The sequence below is a fragment of the Lutjanus erythropterus genome, chromosome 16 (assembly GCF_056507025.1).
Source record: "Lutjanus erythropterus isolate fLutEry1 chromosome 16, fLutEry1.hap2, whole genome shotgun sequence".
Taxonomy (NCBI): Eukaryota; Metazoa; Chordata; class Actinopteri; order Lutjaniformes; family Lutjanidae; genus Lutjanus; species Lutjanus erythropterus.
The window spans coordinates 2,362,451-2,382,091 of NC_139332.1; the positions used below are offsets into that span (position 1 = coordinate 2,362,451).

General features: G+C 38.2%; 1 protein-coding gene across 4 annotated transcripts in view; it reads right to left on the reverse strand.

The window, feature by feature from the left end:
- Positions 1-8,375: 8,375 nt before the first annotated feature.
- Positions 8,376-19,641, reverse strand: part of arhgef2a (Rho guanine nucleotide exchange factor (GEF) 2a) — a 48,102-nt gene continuing 36,836 nt past the window's right edge. Inside the window, exons 17-24 of one of the 4 annotated variants that reach the window (XM_084738817.1) lie at positions 19,187-19,276; positions 18,663-18,712; positions 17,713-17,748; positions 17,534-17,584; positions 16,080-16,397; positions 15,456-15,624; positions 14,330-14,421; positions 8,376-9,828 (exon numbers count right to left, since the gene is read on the reverse strand). In XM_084738817.1, the coding sequence (XP_084594943.1) occupies positions 14,330-14,421; positions 15,456-15,624; positions 16,080-16,397; positions 17,534-17,584; positions 17,713-17,748; positions 18,663-18,712; positions 19,187-19,276 (806 nt within the window). In that variant the 3' untranslated portion in view covers positions 8,376-9,828. The remainder of the gene's footprint in view (positions 9,829-14,329; positions 14,422-15,455; positions 15,625-16,079; positions 16,398-17,533; positions 17,585-17,712; positions 17,749-18,662; positions 18,713-19,186; positions 19,277-19,641) is intronic. The other 3 variants (XM_084738818.1, XM_084738819.1, XM_084738821.1) reach the window with 3 other exon arrangements.

The following is a 19,641-nucleotide window of genomic DNA, read 5'->3' on the forward strand; positions in this document are numbered from 1 at the left end:
GCAGGTCTAGCCTATGTTTTGATTTGCCGTTGAAGTCAGGCGACATAGTATAAAGAGCTAGAAAGTCCAGAGAAGGAGGAGGTGGTGGGGACAGATAATGGGTCAAAAAAACACAGGACTTTCATCCAGAAGACTGGGGTTCATGTCCTGTGTGAAACCCAAAGCAACACTGACTTCTTTTTAACTTAACTTGCTCAAGCCACAGTTTCATGTTCCCGCCCTAACAGCTGGCTGACTCAGAAGCAAGCAGAACTCTGTTGTCAATCATGACATGAAACCCTGTTTTTATATCATAAAATAACTAATAACTAAAACCAAACTGATCAGAGAAATGAACACTTGAATAAACATCAACGTAATAATAACTACCTAAAATGACAGAAGCTTTTTGAAACATTCATTAGATGTTCTAGTTTGTCACTATAGAAATATTGCAAGTCCTACCTTTTAACTTTAGGCGGGCAGGGTTCATAACCTGTACTGCAGTCAGCCACCAGGAGAAAAACAAGTTGCTTTTTTTTTCACTTTTAAGGGAGCTTTCATGTTATCCATTTCTTGCATTATTGCTAACTGGACCCTGAAGTCTTGCTCATGCAAAACTGACACTAGAGAGGTACCAACAGTGTCTTAGTTTGCAGCGTGGGGCTACTGACCAAGCCAGTGTGTTTGACGAGTTGGGAGTGACAACATGATGCTTCAACCACAATATGTGATATAATAGGGGACAATCAATATAGTTGAGAAAACACTCACTGCAAGGTCCATTAGGAACCCAAGTCCTAATCTTTGAGTTTCGAGTCCTAAACAAGTCCTAATATATCAGTGGGTTTCCAGCCTCATTGATTTACAAAGTTCCTTAGCTGTTAAGGTAACATTAAGCATTAGCTCACTAACTTACCATTTTTTGTGCAAGTTCAAGTGTTGAACGAAGTTGGAAGATGTTGTGTCTCCGTTTGTAATGTTCGACCACGGGTTGCTTACTGCCTTTCATTTTTTTGTTGGCCAACTCATAGTTTTTATACACACACACACACACACACACACACACACACACACACACACACAAAAGATCCTTGGTGCATTTTTTTCCATTTGTTGACTTATGGAGAAGGAATAGTGTTAATGTTACTTGAAAGTTCAAAACTTTAGTTTAAAGTTCAAGTCATGTCCACAGCTGTGGGTAATATGTTAACAAACAAAGACACAGGGTTGACTGTACTGAACAGCACCAAAACAATGAGATGAAAGATGGTAAAAGACTAATTGTTCACCTCATAACTAGCACACATTTGATATAGATAGACTATAATGTGTGCAATTTTGAGGGACATTTTGAAATACTTTCACTATTTTTCATGTTTGAGTCACAGACTGATGTAAAGATTTCATATATGTCACAGCATGAAGACATTCTTCTTCACTTTTCAGGAATGACAGAGTGCCTGGAATGGTTGAGATTTCTGTTCATTAAATGTTGCTGCTGACTTGAAAGGCAAAAGACTTAGATGTGATTGAATTCATAAATAAAAGCACACATTTTCATGTATGAAACAGGACGCTCCTTCATGTTTAAAAGAGTATATCTGGCTTGGTGATGGAGTTGTGAGAGAGGCTGCGAGAAGATAGAACAAACACAATACAAACTGACACTTGGGGAAGAATGCCTGTCCTGTAACCCTATTCCATCACCTGGCCTGTAATGCCTATAATTGGATTTCTCCTGGGGATGGACAGGGTACAGGGGCAGCGGGGGTGACTATGTCAGTTATTCCCCTCTCTAGGCCCCAGTTGGTTATTAATAAACATCTTTTGGCTGACATTGTCTAGAGGATTATAATGAGAGACAGTGTCTGCAGCTGTGCTCACAAATACACAGGCAGACATAAAGGAACAGAGTAAACTTTAGAGCTCTCTTTAACTTGTGACTAGTTGAAATATATTTATTTGCCATCAAACCAACAATCAGACAAAGATATGTTTTCACTTTGTGTGTCTGTGGGTTGGTTGTTGGTGTGTTTAATGGTGACCTTCTCTATTACGTGGTCTGAGGGTGTTCTTAATGGCTGACCAGTGTGGCCTGATGGTGCTCATACACTGTATATAGAGACAAGGCTCCACTGTGGCATTTAGGGGAAAGGGCTAAATATAATTTTAGGAGTTGTTTTACATTCATTGTTAAATCTAAAACTGTTTATCTTTTCAGAAATGGCCATCTGCCATCAGGAAACCAGCCCTATGCATTGTGTTACAGCCTGTGAGCTGTGAAATTTTCATTCATGAGAATTTTTCATTAAATACAACAATATATGTATAATTTATCAAAGAATAGGACTGGAGAAACAGGACTGAGAATATTTCATTTATTTAGGGTTCAAACCTGGAAGAGGTTTTAACCTGATGGGCAAATGCTTCTCCAGGAATACGAGCCCAGTCTGGAATACAGTGGATGCTGTGGTCCCTGCTAGATGATCTGGACTTTGCAGATGACGTGGTCCTGATATCTTGCACAGTGCTTTAATCGTGCCTGAAATGTTGAGCCCATCAAGGCCTGCTGACAAAATTCTGTCCGTAAATGATCTGAACCTGACCCTCACTGGCATATTTTACCCTGAACCCGATTGTAGCCCATCATTTTTCTTAACAAGCTTTCCTCTGTGTACCAAACCGTAGGAGTTTTCAGTGTCAGGGACAATACATGCAGGGATTGGAATTGGATTGGAATTGGCAAAGACTAAACTGGGGAGAAAAATTGAGCATGAGCCTGTGAGACAAGAGAGGGTTTGAGTCAAGTAATTCACAATACCCACAATACATTCTGTATTACAATTGAGCATGAGCCTGTGAAATACGTGACAATTAAGGCTTGACTCGACCCGAACCTGTTGAGTCCCGTCTGGTTTAAGCATGGGTCTCAAGCTCTATGCTTGCAACAGCATCGACCAAGACAGGCCTTACATCAACATAAACAAGACCAAGATGATGCACATCAACGCCACAAGCGATGGCTGTAGGGAGCAGGGCTAGAAAACATTACCATAACCCCTTCACCTCCCTTGGTGTTGTGGGCAAAGATACAGAGACAGATGAGGACATCCAAATCAAAATTTGGAAGGCTAGAACAGCTTTTGTTAGGCCCATCTGGAACTTACTATCAAGGAAATATTCCAAAACATTAAAGCTAGCTAGGGCCACAATGTCCACTGTATGGCTCTGGATTGCTGTATGGATCTCTGTTGTATGGTTCAGAAACATGGAGAATGGTGAAATCCTCCACTAGGAACTATCTGAGTTTGTCACAGCACATAAACATGTCATTAACCATTCAGCCGAATTTGAATGAATAAAAAAATAACTATGTACATAAAATTAGGTCTTAAAATAAAAAAAGAGCAGTTCTCTCTACTCTGAAACACCTGGGGTGTGTCCACTCCACTGTCTCAGTGTCAAACACCACTACAACCTGAAAGCCACCTGAAACAAGGACATGTCCAGACATGTTTGAGCCACCAGAGCCAGAGGACGGTGACAGTATGTATTTCTTCTGTGTCAGGTTGTTGGAACTGAAGTGAGCTGAAGTGAGCTGCTGGGCTGATTTGGACTGAAAGTCACTGAGGGTATGTTCATAACTGAGTGTTGAGACAAGGGATTGTTGGTGTGTTGGTCTGTGGGGCTTATAGTGTTGGGGGACCATGCCGTGGTTAAACTAAGCACAGGACTATATGGTTCACACTGCACCTCTGCTAGTACTGAGTTACATACGTATCTGCTGGTACACCAAGCGATGTGATCATTTTGTGATTACTTCACACTGTCACTTTTTATTATTTCATTGGTACCAATGTGAAAGCTTTCTTAGCCTAGGGCTAATACCTCCCTTAGCCTATAGGGCTCAGGGTTCAGTGTGAAAAATCCTGAAGGCAACAGAGCTAAAGAATACTTATACAGGGCTGGAGAGGAAACTGAGGACTGGGTGTGATGGAGAGGAGCTGTGGGTGACCTGTGTTCTATTAGACAAGAGAGGGTTTGAGTCAAGTAATTCACAATACCCACAATACATTCTGTATTACAATTTTTTATTTATTATGTAGTAATACAATTCACATGAATGACAAAAAGGTGTGCAAAAAGTAAGTATAGTCCTTGTTTTCATTAGGCCTTTAAACATACACTGTCACTGACAAATAAATCTGCTGAATATATAATAACTTATTCTGCTTACAGTATCTCATACATCTCAATATTATGTTGGATTTGCCATCAACAATTGCACTAACCCTGCCTGTATAGCTAACAAAAGTTATCAGATTTCAGAGAGATTGTATCCTAAAATACATTCATATCAGAGAAGTAGATGTACAGTTGGAACATTCTAATATGAGCATAACTGTGGAAGGTTCACAATTATTTTGCAGCCACAGAAGCATTTGCATAACTCAAAGGGGTGTTCAAGCACTTTCAAACATATTTACAATGAAAATCCACTGAAAAGCGAATATATCCTGAGGATTATATTACATTGATTTGGCAGACGGATAGATAGATAGATAGATAGATAGATAGATAGATAGATAGATAGATAGATAGATAGATAGATAGATAGATAGATAGATAGGGTAAAAACACAATAAAGCTCATAGCTTATTTCTATTGCGGTTGTCAGAGAAGGGAGAGGGAAGGTTGACAGATCTTCAAGTTATGTCAGACGGGTTAAAAAACATGCAAAACAAAACTGACTATTTCTTTAGCAAAAACTGAAGGGTCCTCAGAGATCACAGAGAGCCCACCATCATCTGGCTGCTGTGAAATCACAACACTGCTGATGTCTACCAGTCTGAACAGAGAAATAAATAGTTTTAGATTATTATACTGATTTAATTATCAACAGATATAAAGAAGTTAAAGTTTGTGAAATGCTGTGCCTGGTTGCATAAACCATCTCAAGTTTCAAACTTTTTCCATGAAAGCAAAATATTTACCTACGCTTAGGGGTTCACTTAAGAGTGTTACATAAAACCTCTTTACTCATGTATTTAGAGGTTGCATGAAACAGTTACATTAATGTCTGACTAGTTAGTTATCAAGTTGCTAGTGCTAACATCACATCTATACTGTCTAACAAGTTCTTCACATCGTGTAGTGTCCAGTGAGTTTTACATGTCTTGAAAAATGTGCCTTGGTGTCTCTTTGTCCTCTTCAGTCACCATAAATTTAGGTATTGTCTGATGTCCCAGATATTATTTCACTTTTAAGGGAGTGGTATGTCAGGGTTTGCAGGTTTTTGTTAGTTCCTGTTAGTCCTGGTCCTCGTCTTTACTTCCTATCTTTGACCTTTTCCCACTCTTTTTCAGTAACATTTGTTTCACCTGTGCTTGGTTAGTTCCACCTGTGTGATGAGTTCCTTGCGTATTTAGACCTTGTGTTTCTCTGTTTCTGTGTCAGTTGGTTGTCATTCTTTGGTGATATTTCCTGTGTTGCTGTGTTATCTGTTGTTTTCTTGGACTTCTGTTCCTCATTTTCCATTGTTGGAATTGCTGTAGTTTTGACCTGCCTGTCCTGCAAGTCAGCTGTTGTTTATTGTTTCTTTATGAAATCAGATTTTGAACTTTTTCTTTGGGGTGTCCACCATCTTGTTTAGTTTTGACACAGACTGTGACATGGTACGGGTCCCATAAAGTTTTCTGTGGTAAATTTTCACTGAAGACCTTTTAGCAACACATAAGAGCAAATACTTACAGCATCCTATGGAAATCCTTAGGGTGATTTTTATGCAACTGATTTTTTCCTAAGGCATCCTAAGATGATAATCTAAGGGAAGCCTTAGCCTTAAGTGGTTTCATACAATCAGGCACAGGGCTTAGCATGAATATTATTATTCATGTCCAAATGCGAGTTATTGTCATGAAACAGTTATAGCAGAGTTTTGCAGATAATCACTTTATTATAAAAAAAACCCCAAACTATTCCTCCTGATGAGATTGATAAGAATAATATCACATTTTGACATTGTCAGCATAAATATTAAATATCCTTTCATATAGCTTTGAGAAATGCATTCCCTAAAAATGTTGTCAGACAGAAAGCATTTAAAATAACATCACGTTATATCTCTTTTATGTAGAGTAGACCTATTTGCTTCTAGATAGCTGGACATTTTTCTTAGTTGTATTTATCCTCTCAAGAGTCAACAGATGGTAACTGTAGTTGTACTACTGTACAGTATGGCTGTCCTAAATCAATAAGGCATCTGAGCTTTGTGTGAGCCACAGGATGTCCTCCAGTGTGTCCCAGTGTGCTCTGGTAAACCTCAACACACCTGCAGTCTTTATGGGCACTTGGGCACTTTTGGCACTTATTCATTTTATTTATTCAGAAGTAAAAGTGTGAGTATTAGGAGAATCTCTTTGTTATAACCAAGCAAAACTGTGTGACTTTGACATGGGGGAACCACTGTTTGTCTCTCTGCCTGCAACAGTCAATGATGTCTTCTTTAAACCAGGACCATAAAGGTTTGGGAAAGATTGCATTTACCAATGTTTTTGTATCTAAGAGAAAACATCTGGAGAGGGCAGTCAGACATTAGAGAAGCACATCTAACTTGCTGAATTCAGTCTATTGCATCAAATACAGCAGCTTGGTTAGTGCCTCTATGCTTCAGACTACAGTGCTGTAGATATCCTGTAGCATCATGTCTGGAGGCTGTAGTGTTCTAATATGTCAAAGTCAGGTGACACAGTATAAAGAGCAAGAAAGTCTGTATGGAGGAAGTGAATGAGTCAAAGAAACACAGGACTTTCACCCAGGACACTGTGGTTTGTATCCCATGTGAAAACCAATAGTCAACATTGCTATGACTAACTATGACCTTTTCCTCAACCTACAAAGGTGCTTTGTTGCCTAAACCCATCCAAACAGTGTTTGTGCCTTACATACATTTTGAAAGTCTACTTGGACATTATATTTATTATTGCTAATGTACACCAGGAGTTACCTTGCAAGGCAACTGGATTTGAAAGATTATATGACAATCCATCTTGCCACGCTCTAAACTATCTGTTTGTGTCTGCACCAGAGGTGGTGAAGCCAGTACGTGTCCCAGGAGGGACAGGTGTGGTTTTAGGTGCCCCAACGCTGAGACACATCCATGGGAATGACTCGTCTTGAACAAACAATGGCGACTCCTAAAGAGGTTAGAGCAGATACTGTGATAGCATCAGTTATATCAGAACTGGAGAGTATCCCTTCATTGAAAGAAGAGCTAAGAACAACATTTAAGGATTTTATCGATGGAGAGGACGTTTTCGCTCTTCTTCCAGACAGCTTTGGCTTCGATTAGGTGAGTTGATATGATTGGTTGAAGTTAGCCTGTGTTAGACATGAGAGATGGTTCATCAAAATTTCCCAACAGTTTCTATGGACAGTTTCTGAGATGCTTCTGTGTAATAACCATCTGGCATGTCTGGTTAAAACCTGTACTTGCAAAACTGATGCTACAGGAGTACCCACAGCATCATAGTTTCAAACTGCCGTATTTGATGAGTTGGGAGTGGGAACGTGTTGGTGAATTAAGGGTTTGTTTGAATCAAACCAAAAGGATCTTTCTTTTTAACAAAAAGCTCTATCTCTGTAGGGATCCTTCCCATAATGTTATCAGACTCTTATTATTACACACATTCACGGTTCGCAGTTGCCTGTAGGGGTTACATTGCATCCTGGCTCATGGCTGACACCTGCACTGGTCTCCTTCAATACTGGACCAAAAATTCAAAAATCGTTGTCCCCATTAGTCACAAAACATGGGGAAATAGGGTCCAGGTTGAAAGTTACCAAAGTTACCTTGTAACATAGTAGCTTTTTTGTTGTTTTGACCAAACCTTTATCATCCCTAACAAACTAATTTTCCTACAAAATTGGACCTGAACCACAGCAGTGGCAGATCAGCAAATAAACCTATGACCCATTATTGTAACAGTCATTTCTAAAGGTTTTGGAAGGCACTGACCTAGAAGCTGGTTTTAGCACTGCTCATAGAGGCGTCAGATCATAAAATGGAAGACAATGAGAAGTTACATTTTGTTGTTTAGTTTGGAGGACTGCCTGTCAGGGAGAGTGTGATGTTAACTTTATCTAGCTTGTCTATGGTGTCTGTTGTCTTTCAGCAATAAACACATTTCACTTGTCTATCAGTGTCATTTTCATCCAGTCACATAGACCACTTCAAATTAAACACTGCGTTGGGAGTAAAGTAGATTTGATGTAAGCTACAAATATCATAACTTCCAAATTTGATGTTAAGGATCCAGAATTATTTATACAAATGATGTTAAATATGAAAAGTAAAAAGTCAAATGCAGATGAAACTGTACTACTTGCTCCCTTATTATGATTTGAACTGACAGCTGGTCCAGCTGTGCCGCTGTCATCAGAATCTGACAAATTGGAAGATGTCCGAAAGGGACAGATGTCTAGTTTCACCAATTCCATGTTTTCTTTATTCCTCTTTGCTTACATCTTTTCTCTTCATTGCTTCTTTTATTCCCCTTGCTTCCTCAAAGTCTAGTCTAGACCAGCATCTTGTGTTAAATTACTGTTTTTTAAATGTAAAATCAGAAACTCTTAAAACTCTAGACCTCAGTTTAAGTCTTATTTATTATCAAATGTTTCATGAGTGACTCTTGGACCAAAACCATAAGACTGAGATGGCCATCATTTTCAGTAGTTTCAACCAGATCTTTCAGGTAAAGTTAATCCAAAACATTGCTTTCATTCGCATCATTCTGGTTGCTGTCATGAAGAGGCCTAAATGCTTGTGATTTTGTTTGTCTGTCACAAATCCATAGAACAAATGTGCTGAAGTGAGTTTGAATAAGTATTTGCCAAAGCTTTATTCACATACATTTGGCATACTTCATGGTTTATTACCAAAGACGGATCAGCATTTCTCTGACACACTCTCGACAAAACCTGAATATAATAAGACATTGTAAAAAGACTATTTATTGCAGGGCAGTTGTATTGGATTGACTTAGATTGTGCTTGTTATTTAATTTTTGGTATTTTAGTATAGGTTTCTGTCTTGCTGATGTTTTCTCCCTTTTCTCCTGATATGGCTTGTTTTTAAGGAAGATCAGTTTTTATGAGTTTTCTTAAGGAGCAGTGCGGTTTAAACGGTCCCATCACAGTTGTTGTGTTTCAAGCTGCAAAAAGACACTTTCCAGTCTGCCAAATGTTATTGAAAGACATAAATATATAAACTACAGAGGTGCAAATTTTCTTTTTTACTGATTTTCACTAAATACTGAAAATAATCAAGGAAAAATCCCTGATTTTTGGGGGGGTAATGAGCCCTACTTGTTTTACATGAATTTGACTGCAGCTATTTTTGTACAACATAAAAATAATTGAAAATTACATGCATATGTTGAAAACAGTAGCCACCCTAACCATCAGTTGTACTGTTTTTACTGATTTAGTCAAATCTTAAGATTTAATAGAATTACATATTATTAGCAATATCCATCAGTTTCCACACCCCTTTGGTCAAATGATGCAATTAAATGAAGGAAATCCAAACAATTCAAAGCATAACTGAAAAATAAAACAATTCACTGTCACAAGCCATCTACTGAAAAGCAAAGCAGCCAAATAAACATTAAGACTTGCAGTAAATAGACATGTGCATAGTTGTGCTTCATGGTATACTGACCAGAAAGCACAACAATGTGCATTGAATGAGTCAATCAGTTTACATCATAATCAATTATAGCTATAAGCTCATTAACACTGTGAAACATGCTGAGGATCAGATCTCCTCTGGAATATCTTGAAGATCTGAAAAAGAGAGAACAAATCCAAATTCAGTCCCCTGTTCCACTAGACAAGACAATGGCATTTCAGTGGTGTCCTGATTCTATAATCTGACATATTTCAAGTTACAACCCAATATTCTGTTACAACATCATGTGAGGAGGGACTATTGATAAGTCTTCAAAACTTATTGGTATTTCACTCACAGTCACTATCAGAAAATAGTCTTTTGAAAAGCAATTTACTGTAAACTCTCAAATAATAGCCAGTTACGTTAAAGTACATGATAAAAAAGCCTCCCTATTTCTGATCTGTTCCTTCTTTTAACAAAATCAGCTGGATGACAATAAACAGGATTATTTCAACCTGATAACAGCATGTTAGCCTGAATTAGTGAAGCCACATTTCTGTTGCTGTCTGTTTTTTTGTTTGGGCTGCCTACTGAGCCATTATTTGAGACTTTATTTGAATACCAGTTTAGGACTTAAAGGTAACACCAGAGGCCTGTGCTACGAAGCAAGCTCAACACAGCCAGGCTTTCTTTTCATGAGCTGGCTTGACCAAAAAAAGCCCAGTCAGAAATAATGACGGTGGTTGTCAACTTCCTGTGTTAACCAAGTTTTCTTTCTCAGACTTCAGACAAGTAGAAAAGGTTTGCTGACACCTCCTTCATCAAGACAAACAAGACTTGATACAAAACTTAATACAGCATATTTACATGATACTGTCGGTCGGACACTATTCCCCAATGAAGGAAACATGGAAATCACTTTAGTTTTTGGCCAAATCAAAGTGAAAGATAAAGATTAAAAGATTATTATCCATAGAGTTGGGTACCAAACTTGGTACTTTACAGGGTACAGACTGAATTGTGTCAGTCCCACTGACTACCAACTCATGTTTAATCAGTCAATGGCAAATTTTGATACCTGGGAGCACATCTGAGTGAGAGAGTATCTCAGAGTATAGAGAACAGGAAAAAGGGAGAGAGAGGCGTTAGAGCGAGCAGCAGCTTATTGAGTCAGTGGAGTGAGTCAGGTGAACAGCAAGCCGAAAGCGGTCGCAAGTGTGGTTAAACTTTACTGCAGTATGTGTAATGTGAAATGAAAGCTAGCGAGGGCAACACATCTAACTAAACACAAAATACAGTGTGCACTGCTTTCATAGCCTGAAAGGCTGAATACTTTACAGCAGCTGCTAATGTTAGCATGCCTGAGTCAGCACCTGAACAATGTAACTTAACCCTCCATTACAACAAAACTTTCATTTAGGCATCAACAACTTCATCAACATCTTCAGGTGATTAATTGGCTTGCTGGATAATGTTGTTCAAGATAAAAAAGTCAAAGAAAACCCCAGTTAACTGTCCTGAGGTCTTTTCACACTGCATTTAGCCCCAGGCTAAGGGAGCTGTTAGCCTAGGCTTAAACCCTGCTCTGGAGCAGAGTTAGCCCTGAGTTTGCAGGGTTATCCCCTGAACATTGGCTAAACCCAGGACTAAAAGCTGCCACACACAATTATAACAAGAAAATAATCAGCCAGGTTAATGTAAAACACCTGTGTGTGTGTGTGTGTGTGTGTGTGTGTGTGTGTGTGTGTGTGTGTGTGTGTGTACAGAGGCTTTAACAAAGAGCTAGAAGAAGGGCAGTGTGAATCATATATCCCTGGGTTTAGCTTAATCCTGGGTTAACAATGTGTGTATGAAAAGGGGCTAAATTATCCCAGGTTAACTTCAGGCCAGGGTTAAGGACAGACCTGAGCTAAGAATATGCAGTGTGAAAAGCCCTCTAGTTGACTTAGCAATTTTACTAGCATTAGCTAACACTCAGCCACAGGCTGCATCTGAAACTCCTTAACAACATGATATTTAATACACCGCAACAGTGTGTGAGATTTATTACCATAGTATAAAACCAGTATTTGTGAATTGCTGACTATTAACAGGGAAATATCACAGTTTGCAAGAGCTGCTAATGACATCAACAACATAACAGGAAGAACATCACGTGTTTCCTCTGCGACCAAAACAACATCATTAGCCTGGTGACAAAGTGACAGGCTGCAGGTTTGACAGGACGGATTAAAGAGGGTAGGGATTTTATTTTGTGTGGTGTGTAAACTGCTTTTAATAAATAACAGAATATTCAAAATAAATAACAATGTTGAAATTGAGAAGTTTGGACTTTCTCACAATTGAAATTACATTTTTGTTAATACAGAGATTTATTATTTAGTATTATTTAGTGAGTATAATATATAGTATAATATAAAATAAGTATAAAAAATATAAAAATAGAAAAGTACAATATATATAAAAGAATAATATGTAGTATAATGCTATGTGTTTTTATATGTTTATTTTTTACATCTGAAATGCTTTGCTTTGTTAATATGTACAGTATTACATCATGCCAATAAAGCATTAAGTACTGAAAGTGGGTACTTCAAAGTACTGGAATCAGTACTGAATCAGTTCAGATGTGAATGGTACCCAACTCTAATTATCCCTGATAATCAATTTTCTACTCAGTGTTCTGAGCTGCAGTTATCAGCAGTGTAAAACAGACTTGGCAGGAAATCCAGATGAAGCATAAAAACATAATTTTAAAGTGTCTGTAGCTGCTTCATTATTCATTCAGTGTGTAGATGATCTGCTGTGAAATATTTAAAGTGTTATTCTGACCTGAAGCAAATGGGAAAAATGATTTTCTGCATCACATACCCACACCTACCTACAGTCTGTGCTGCTGTAATCACATCACACAGGATTGTTCTGTGGCATCACTAATGTACAGCTCAGACACTTTGCGTATATGATGTCTTCGCTCAGCTAAGAATCTACATCATTCATAAAGAATTTCATCAGAAAAATAATTATTTAAAGCAGTCATCCACAAATATTGGGTTGTGACACAGAGGTAGGTCACAGGAGATTTTATTTGGGTCCCCTAAAAATTAAGATTATGAAAGAAATTCTGCAAATTTAAGATTTATATGTACAGTACATTTTTTATAAAGCATTTAAAACGTGTGCATTGTTTTACTGATAAGAAGAAAACAAGAGCCTGTTAATTCTACTTAAATGCACTGATTTTGTCTTATTTATGAAGTAGTTTAAATGTTCTATATTGTAAAAACAAAAAAGTTCAGAAAATTCAAAATGTCAAGGCAACTTACTTCACTAGATTTTTGAGCCAAACTGAAACTCTTTAGTTGTAAAAAAAAATTCTACCAACTAATAATGTTTTGTTGAGATCATTTACTTTCCTTCTTTAGATAAACTTGAATCTTTGAGTTTTAGAATCCCACAAAAATCAAAAAATTGGTAAAGTCATTGAACTTTTTTTTTTTAGGTTTGTTTTCTTGATGAGAGGAAAAAAAGATTGAGATGGCCTGTTGAGCCCAAAAAGGCCAAAACCCTACAAAATTCTGTCTGAACACGACTCGAACCCCTCCCTCATTAGCATCTTTCTGCCCAAACCCAATTACAGCCCGACATTTTTCTTAACAAACTTCCCTATGTACCAAACAATAGGAGTTGGCAGTGATGGTGACAATACATGGGGGTAATCTGAATTGGCAATGACAGTCCAAACCCAATATAAGTCCATGAAATATGTGAGAAATACAGGTTCTTGCACAGATCTCATGCTCTAATATGCATGCATCACAATGTATAAAAAAATTTAACTCCCCCAATATTTATTAATAAGACCTGTAGTGAACTGGGTCACAATGGTTTGTCATTTTTAAAAAGCGGGTCCCTAGAAAAAAATGTGGGAAACACTGAGTTAAAGAGCAGCGCTTTTTACATTTGCTTTAATCTGAAACTCTGAACATAAGCTGCTCCCGACCAGACTTCAGCATCAGTTACCATGGTGATCTAGCCAGGTTAAAAGAGAAGCACATTTGCTATATTGAAAACTCTGACTTTAGGCTAAACAGACCTCTCTAACCCATCAATCTTGCTTCATAGCACAACCCTCAGGCCGGAAAGTGTTTCACTGCACAGAGAGCTCATCAACTGCTGTTCAGTTGCTTTTAAAAGACATACAGACATGTACCCAGTTATGTTAATCTGATGGCAGTTTAACACGTGGGTCTGGATAAACACCCTGGTACCTTTTACATGACGGCAATCATACTAAGATGGATGGTAACATCTCCATATCACTTTCAGGGTTATGATGTGTGTTTTGTAACATACATCTTCTGAGACACTTTAATAAATGTGTCACCTCAATCGTCATGTCAGAAAATTAACCAGTTTTATAAACCAGGAAACACCATGAAAGGCCAGTCTATAATCCTTGTAGAGGAGAATAAAATACTCTCTTACAACCTCAGTAAGAATCTGACCAGCACTCTGTCCCTATACAGTATTTGTACTTTCCATACAGTATATACCACCTGTGTGGAAGAAACAAGGAATATCCAGCAAAACATCAAACACAGGCTTTTTAATGAGTTCGTGCTGTTGCCCAAAGTGCAATTAGTAGGAAAAAAAGTAACATGAGTAACTCGCCTACAGTAGTTGCTCATCTAAGCAGCCATGACAGTCAGGGGAGCGGATGTAATTCTTGAAAGCAGGCGTGACGATGGGAAAGATGAGCAGACCTGCCGGTTACAAGTTGAGTCAGGCACTCAGCCAACGCAAGGCATGAATAGAAATGAAAGTACTCCCATTTTTAAGTTTTAATTTTTTCTATCTGGAGATAGAAGTCTGGAGATGGTCAGTCCATAGGAAAATGTAAAAACAATTCCAAAATCTTAATTATACACAATTTATGAGAACTGAATTCCATTTTCTAATTTTGTTTATATGGAATATTAACCCAATTAGCAGGGTCCACAGTGGCCAAAAGTGCCACCAAGTCCTCCATTTTTTCCCCAGCTTAAATGAATTGTGAAATGTATTGAGGCTCAACACTTTAAAGGGTCAGTTCACCCCAAAATCAGAAGTATCCAGATTATCTATGAGTAATCCAGATAGTTTTGGTGTGAGTTGCAGAGTTTTGGAGATGTAGAAATGTTTGCCTTCTTTCCAGTATAATGGAACTAGGTGGCACAGTTTGTGGTGCTTTAGAAAAATTGAAAACCAGCATCTCTGTCCAGAAATGATGTCCCAGTTATGCAGGATAATCCACAGGCTTTGTTGTGAACAGTTGCATGTAGGAACTACTTTCTTTCTAATAGAAAAGAAAGTAGTTCCAGTAGATTTTACTGCAGTAAGAAAGACGTTCCTACATGAAACTGCTCACAACAAGGGCTATTGATTATCTTGAGTAACTGGGACATGATTTTTGGAAAGATACCCTGGTTTCCAAATTTATTTTTAGCGCCATTTAGTCCCATTATATTGGAGAGAGGGCAGACATCTCTACAGGCTCATATGCCCAAAACTCTGCAGCTCACACCAAAACTATCTAGATGGACAAGTAGAACTATATGCCAGGAAAAAAAAATCTGTATTTTTGATTTTGGGTGTAACCGTCCCTTTAACAGTAATTTAGAGCGAAATCTGATATTGTGCCATAGGACACTGCCTGTTTGCCTGACTGTAGCCTCCAGTGTAGAATCATTACTCAAAAAACACCATCATACCAAAATGATACAACAACATTCACAGTCATTTCCTCTTGTAATCTGACCTTTAGAGCTTTCAGATGCCGTCCCATCATCATCATCATCATCTGATGTCATGTCCACCTCCAAATCGCTGCTGTCCTGAAGGCCCTCTGATTGGTGGACGGGGTCCAGGCCGGCCTGTGGGGGGTCATCTTCAGGTGAGAGCTCCCTGCCTGACTGCAGAGACACAGACTAAAACAGGCAGAACAGAAGAAAGAGACTGTAGAAAATCAGAGAATACGAGGCACCATGAAGTGTACTGCTGCTTAATTAAAAAAAGAAAAGAAAAAGTTTAATTAAAGGAGCACTCCCACTTTTTTGCTCATCAAAAGTTCACAGTTTATTCCCCATAGCTGTATAAGGTCTTATGTGATTCTGATGAAGTTTGTATGACAGAATAAGAACCCTAATGTTATCATCAATTTGGGATTGGGACCACAAATCTTTGCTTACAAACTAGGGGTGTGAAGTTTGAAAAATGTGGGAGTTTACCAGCAGGTTGTGTCTAATAAAATTATGCTGCTGACTTGCATTTTGGGAAGTGTAGGTTTCAGTATTTTGAGGACTTCACTGATGAGACTAGGATTAGCAGTAGGGGACTAACTTTTTGAAATATCTCTTGTGAGTTCCAATACAAATGTCCTTACCTGAAAAGCCTGCTCTCCCAGCTGCTGGGAGGCAGATGAAGCCCCACCACAGACCTTCATGTGTCGGACCTGCCGCTCCAGCTTGGCCCGGGCCCTCTCGCTGTCCTTGAAGCGGCTCTCAGCGTCCCGCAGCCTCAGCAGCTCCTCCTGCAGCAGGCTGTGTTGTCTTTGTAAAAGAGCGAGCTCCCCAATGGTTGATCCTGCAGTGGGCTCCCGAGTTCCACCATCTCGCCAGAGAGGGCGCCACACTCCTGTGGCAGGTGCCATGTCCTGCTGCAGCAGCAGCTCAAGGATGGAGTCTTGTTTGATGACAGCACCCTGCAGGATATGATAAAAGAGTACAGCTTTTAACATTTTATGAGCTGAAAACAGACATTAATTACAATTTTAAATCAGAATCAACAGAGGTAAAACAAGAAAACCAAACCAAAACAAACAAACAATTCAAAAAATTGTCCAATTGTGTTTTTTGCAAAGTCCTGTTTTTTATTTGTACTTATTAATTTGAAGAATAAAAGGAAGACAGTTGACACAGAACTGAAAGCAACAACACATCAAAATAAAAGCTAAATGTAAAATATAAAATACACAAGAGGATTCGGGCCACATGTCAATTTTATTTCAACTAAATGCGTCTGATGCTCACATTTTAAAGTAGACCCATTGTTTTAAATTGCAAACACACACTGAAAGTATTTTGACATGCGTCAAGCTGCCACTCTGAACTTGTTGCAGCTGCCATATGTGTTTGGAACGAGCTAAATGGAATGAAAACATGGACATGAGGGGCGAATGCTGACTGAGCTGCAGGTCCACCTGAAATCTGGTTAAAAAAAAAATTGGCAGCAGAGAGTGTGAGAGAAAGGGAGAATGTGTGTGAATATGGACAGATGTGTTGACGTAATATAAAAACCTTTTATGATCAAAATGTTACTGTAAAGTTCTGTGGTGTGTGATTTTTTTACTCCAAGTCTTATTTGTGTACTTCTGAATTGTTCATTTCTCCATGCTGATTAACCATAATTGTGAGGGAGAAGAGAAAGGCAGCAGAGATTGTATTATTTTATACAAAAACATGAATATCTTGCACTGTTTAGTCATCATATAGACTGAGCTGTAAAAAACAGAGGCTGTCTACCTCAGATGACAATATTTTATTAAAGAAATAAACAAAACTACTATTACAACAATAATCCTAAAGAAATAAATAAATGCATATAAATAGCAACCTTTTCCTAAAATACTGCTGGTTCTGTGGTGTTGGAATTTTAACGCTGAAGCCTGCAGTGCACCATAGAAACTTCAAATAGAGTAGAATAGTAGAATAGTTTTATCGCTTTTAGTGTGTGTCGGAATCCTGGGTTTAAAGTCAGAATTCTGAGATTAAAGTCATGTGCTGTGTATACGTGCTGTTGTATGACTTGAGTGTGTTAAAGATGTAGACACCTACTCACCTGCAGTGCATGGAGATACACACTGAGATTCATCAGCCTCTGATAGACCTCCTGTCAAACAAAGGAGAGTACTTATTACTGATGTCTGTCTAACACACATACATACTCACACATACATACACACACACACACATATATATATAGACACTATCCAAGAAACCTTTTACCCCCTAACTTACCGAGGGTAGTGGTTTGTCTTGAACCCTCATGCAATCCTTCAGAAGGTAAAAAAATAAACAGAGTCAATGAAAGCATTTTAGCTTCCTGTTATTGGATCTATTTATCTGCTATAGTTTCATTATCAGGAATATACATAAAAATACACATTTCCCATTATAAGCCCAATATATATTGTGCATCCCTTGGTACAGCAAGATTACAATGATGCTTCCAATGACGCTTCCATGTCTCAAACCACCAGAACGTGAATGTGATTGTGATTTTCATCCATGAAGTCAGTGTTATAACTATATTCTGACACTCCCACAAAAACAATAAGACGTCAACCATTCTTGAGAATTGGGACAAATCATGTCCTACAAAAAAAAAATAATTTTAATTTCTAAACTTGCTCTGTGCCAGAAAACAACCTTGTCCCAGACAAGAATTCACAACTTTAAACAATTCAAAAATGTGTGAAAATCCTTCAGAATATAAAACAAACAATACCTACTGATAACATAGGTGTAAAAAATGTGCTATTATAATCATCTTTGTTTTAAAACTGATTTTTTTTGTGGAAAATGCTGTCCCTCCAAAGATGTGTCCCAGATTTCCATCTCCATCAGATTTTACAAAAACATGATTTAATCAGGCATAAAAAGGGTCAGCTACACTGTAAGGACCCCTGTCTCTCTTCCTGGTTTAAAAAAAGGCAGGAATACTGTTCAAGCACTGGTAAACTTTCTGTTTTTAGACAAATTCATGAAATAATATTTCTATCAGATGTGTCTCAACCATAACATGTCAACTCTGTATAAGTCTGAGACACTTTAAAAAGTGCTGAGAGGATGCTGATAATTTAATGAATATAAAATAATTACAAATAATTCAACCCTCTACCTGACAGAGCCACCTCCCCAACAAAACTACTCCACCTATAATACTTCCATCTCCACCCCAGGCTCACCTTTGCTGCAAAGAAATCATGGACTCCATTGACCAACAGGTCCTGATCACCTGAACAGAGACAGACACAGCAGTCACTCAACAAATATCCAAGAAAACAAAACTGTTATCAACAATATCTGACTATTTTATGACAAGAAACGTGGAGGGGACAGGCAATTTTGTCCTCATTAAATATGAGGTTGAACTTGTTGCTCAGTGAAATGTGAAATTACATGAGGATACACTCTTTGCCTCAATTATGTACAGTGTAGATGTGTTGGTTGAATTGACCTGAGCATTCTACTGAGACCTCAGATCGTGTCAATATAATGTCCACCTCCACCTGCTCCTGCTGTCTCACTCAGCAAAACCTTCATTAATGTCACATCTGACAACTTTTTATATTAACTTTATATGTGTAAAGGTAGGATGACAGTGTCCTGTGTATATTTGTGTCCGTTCTATGTATCTTGTATGTTCCTCCAAATGATTTTTGATTGTTATATGTCTGTGTTGGTGGACAGCAGTGTTGAGCCCACTTACTGGTTTCCAGCGCCTCCATGTGGTTATGATGGCACGAAGGGAGAGGGATGTCCGAGCTGGAGCCCAGAAGGAGCTCACTCAACCTGTCCACTGGGGGAACACACACACACACACACACACACACACACACACACACACACACACACACACACACACACCTGTATAACTCACACATTAAATATTCCTATTTATTCAAAGTAAGACAAAATATGTAATTTGAAGCTTTGGTGTTTACAGCGGTGGAAGCAACTAATTACGAATACGCAAATTACTGTAATTAAGTATTTTTTTTGGGGTACTTTTATGAGTAGATTTTCAGGTCTGTACTTTTATTTGTACTTAAGTATGCATTGCACCATATAATCTACTTAGTTACTTTTAAAATCATAATTGAGTACTGAGTACAATATGAATTAATATCCAAACCTTTCATCTGCAATTTAGTAGCCAATCAG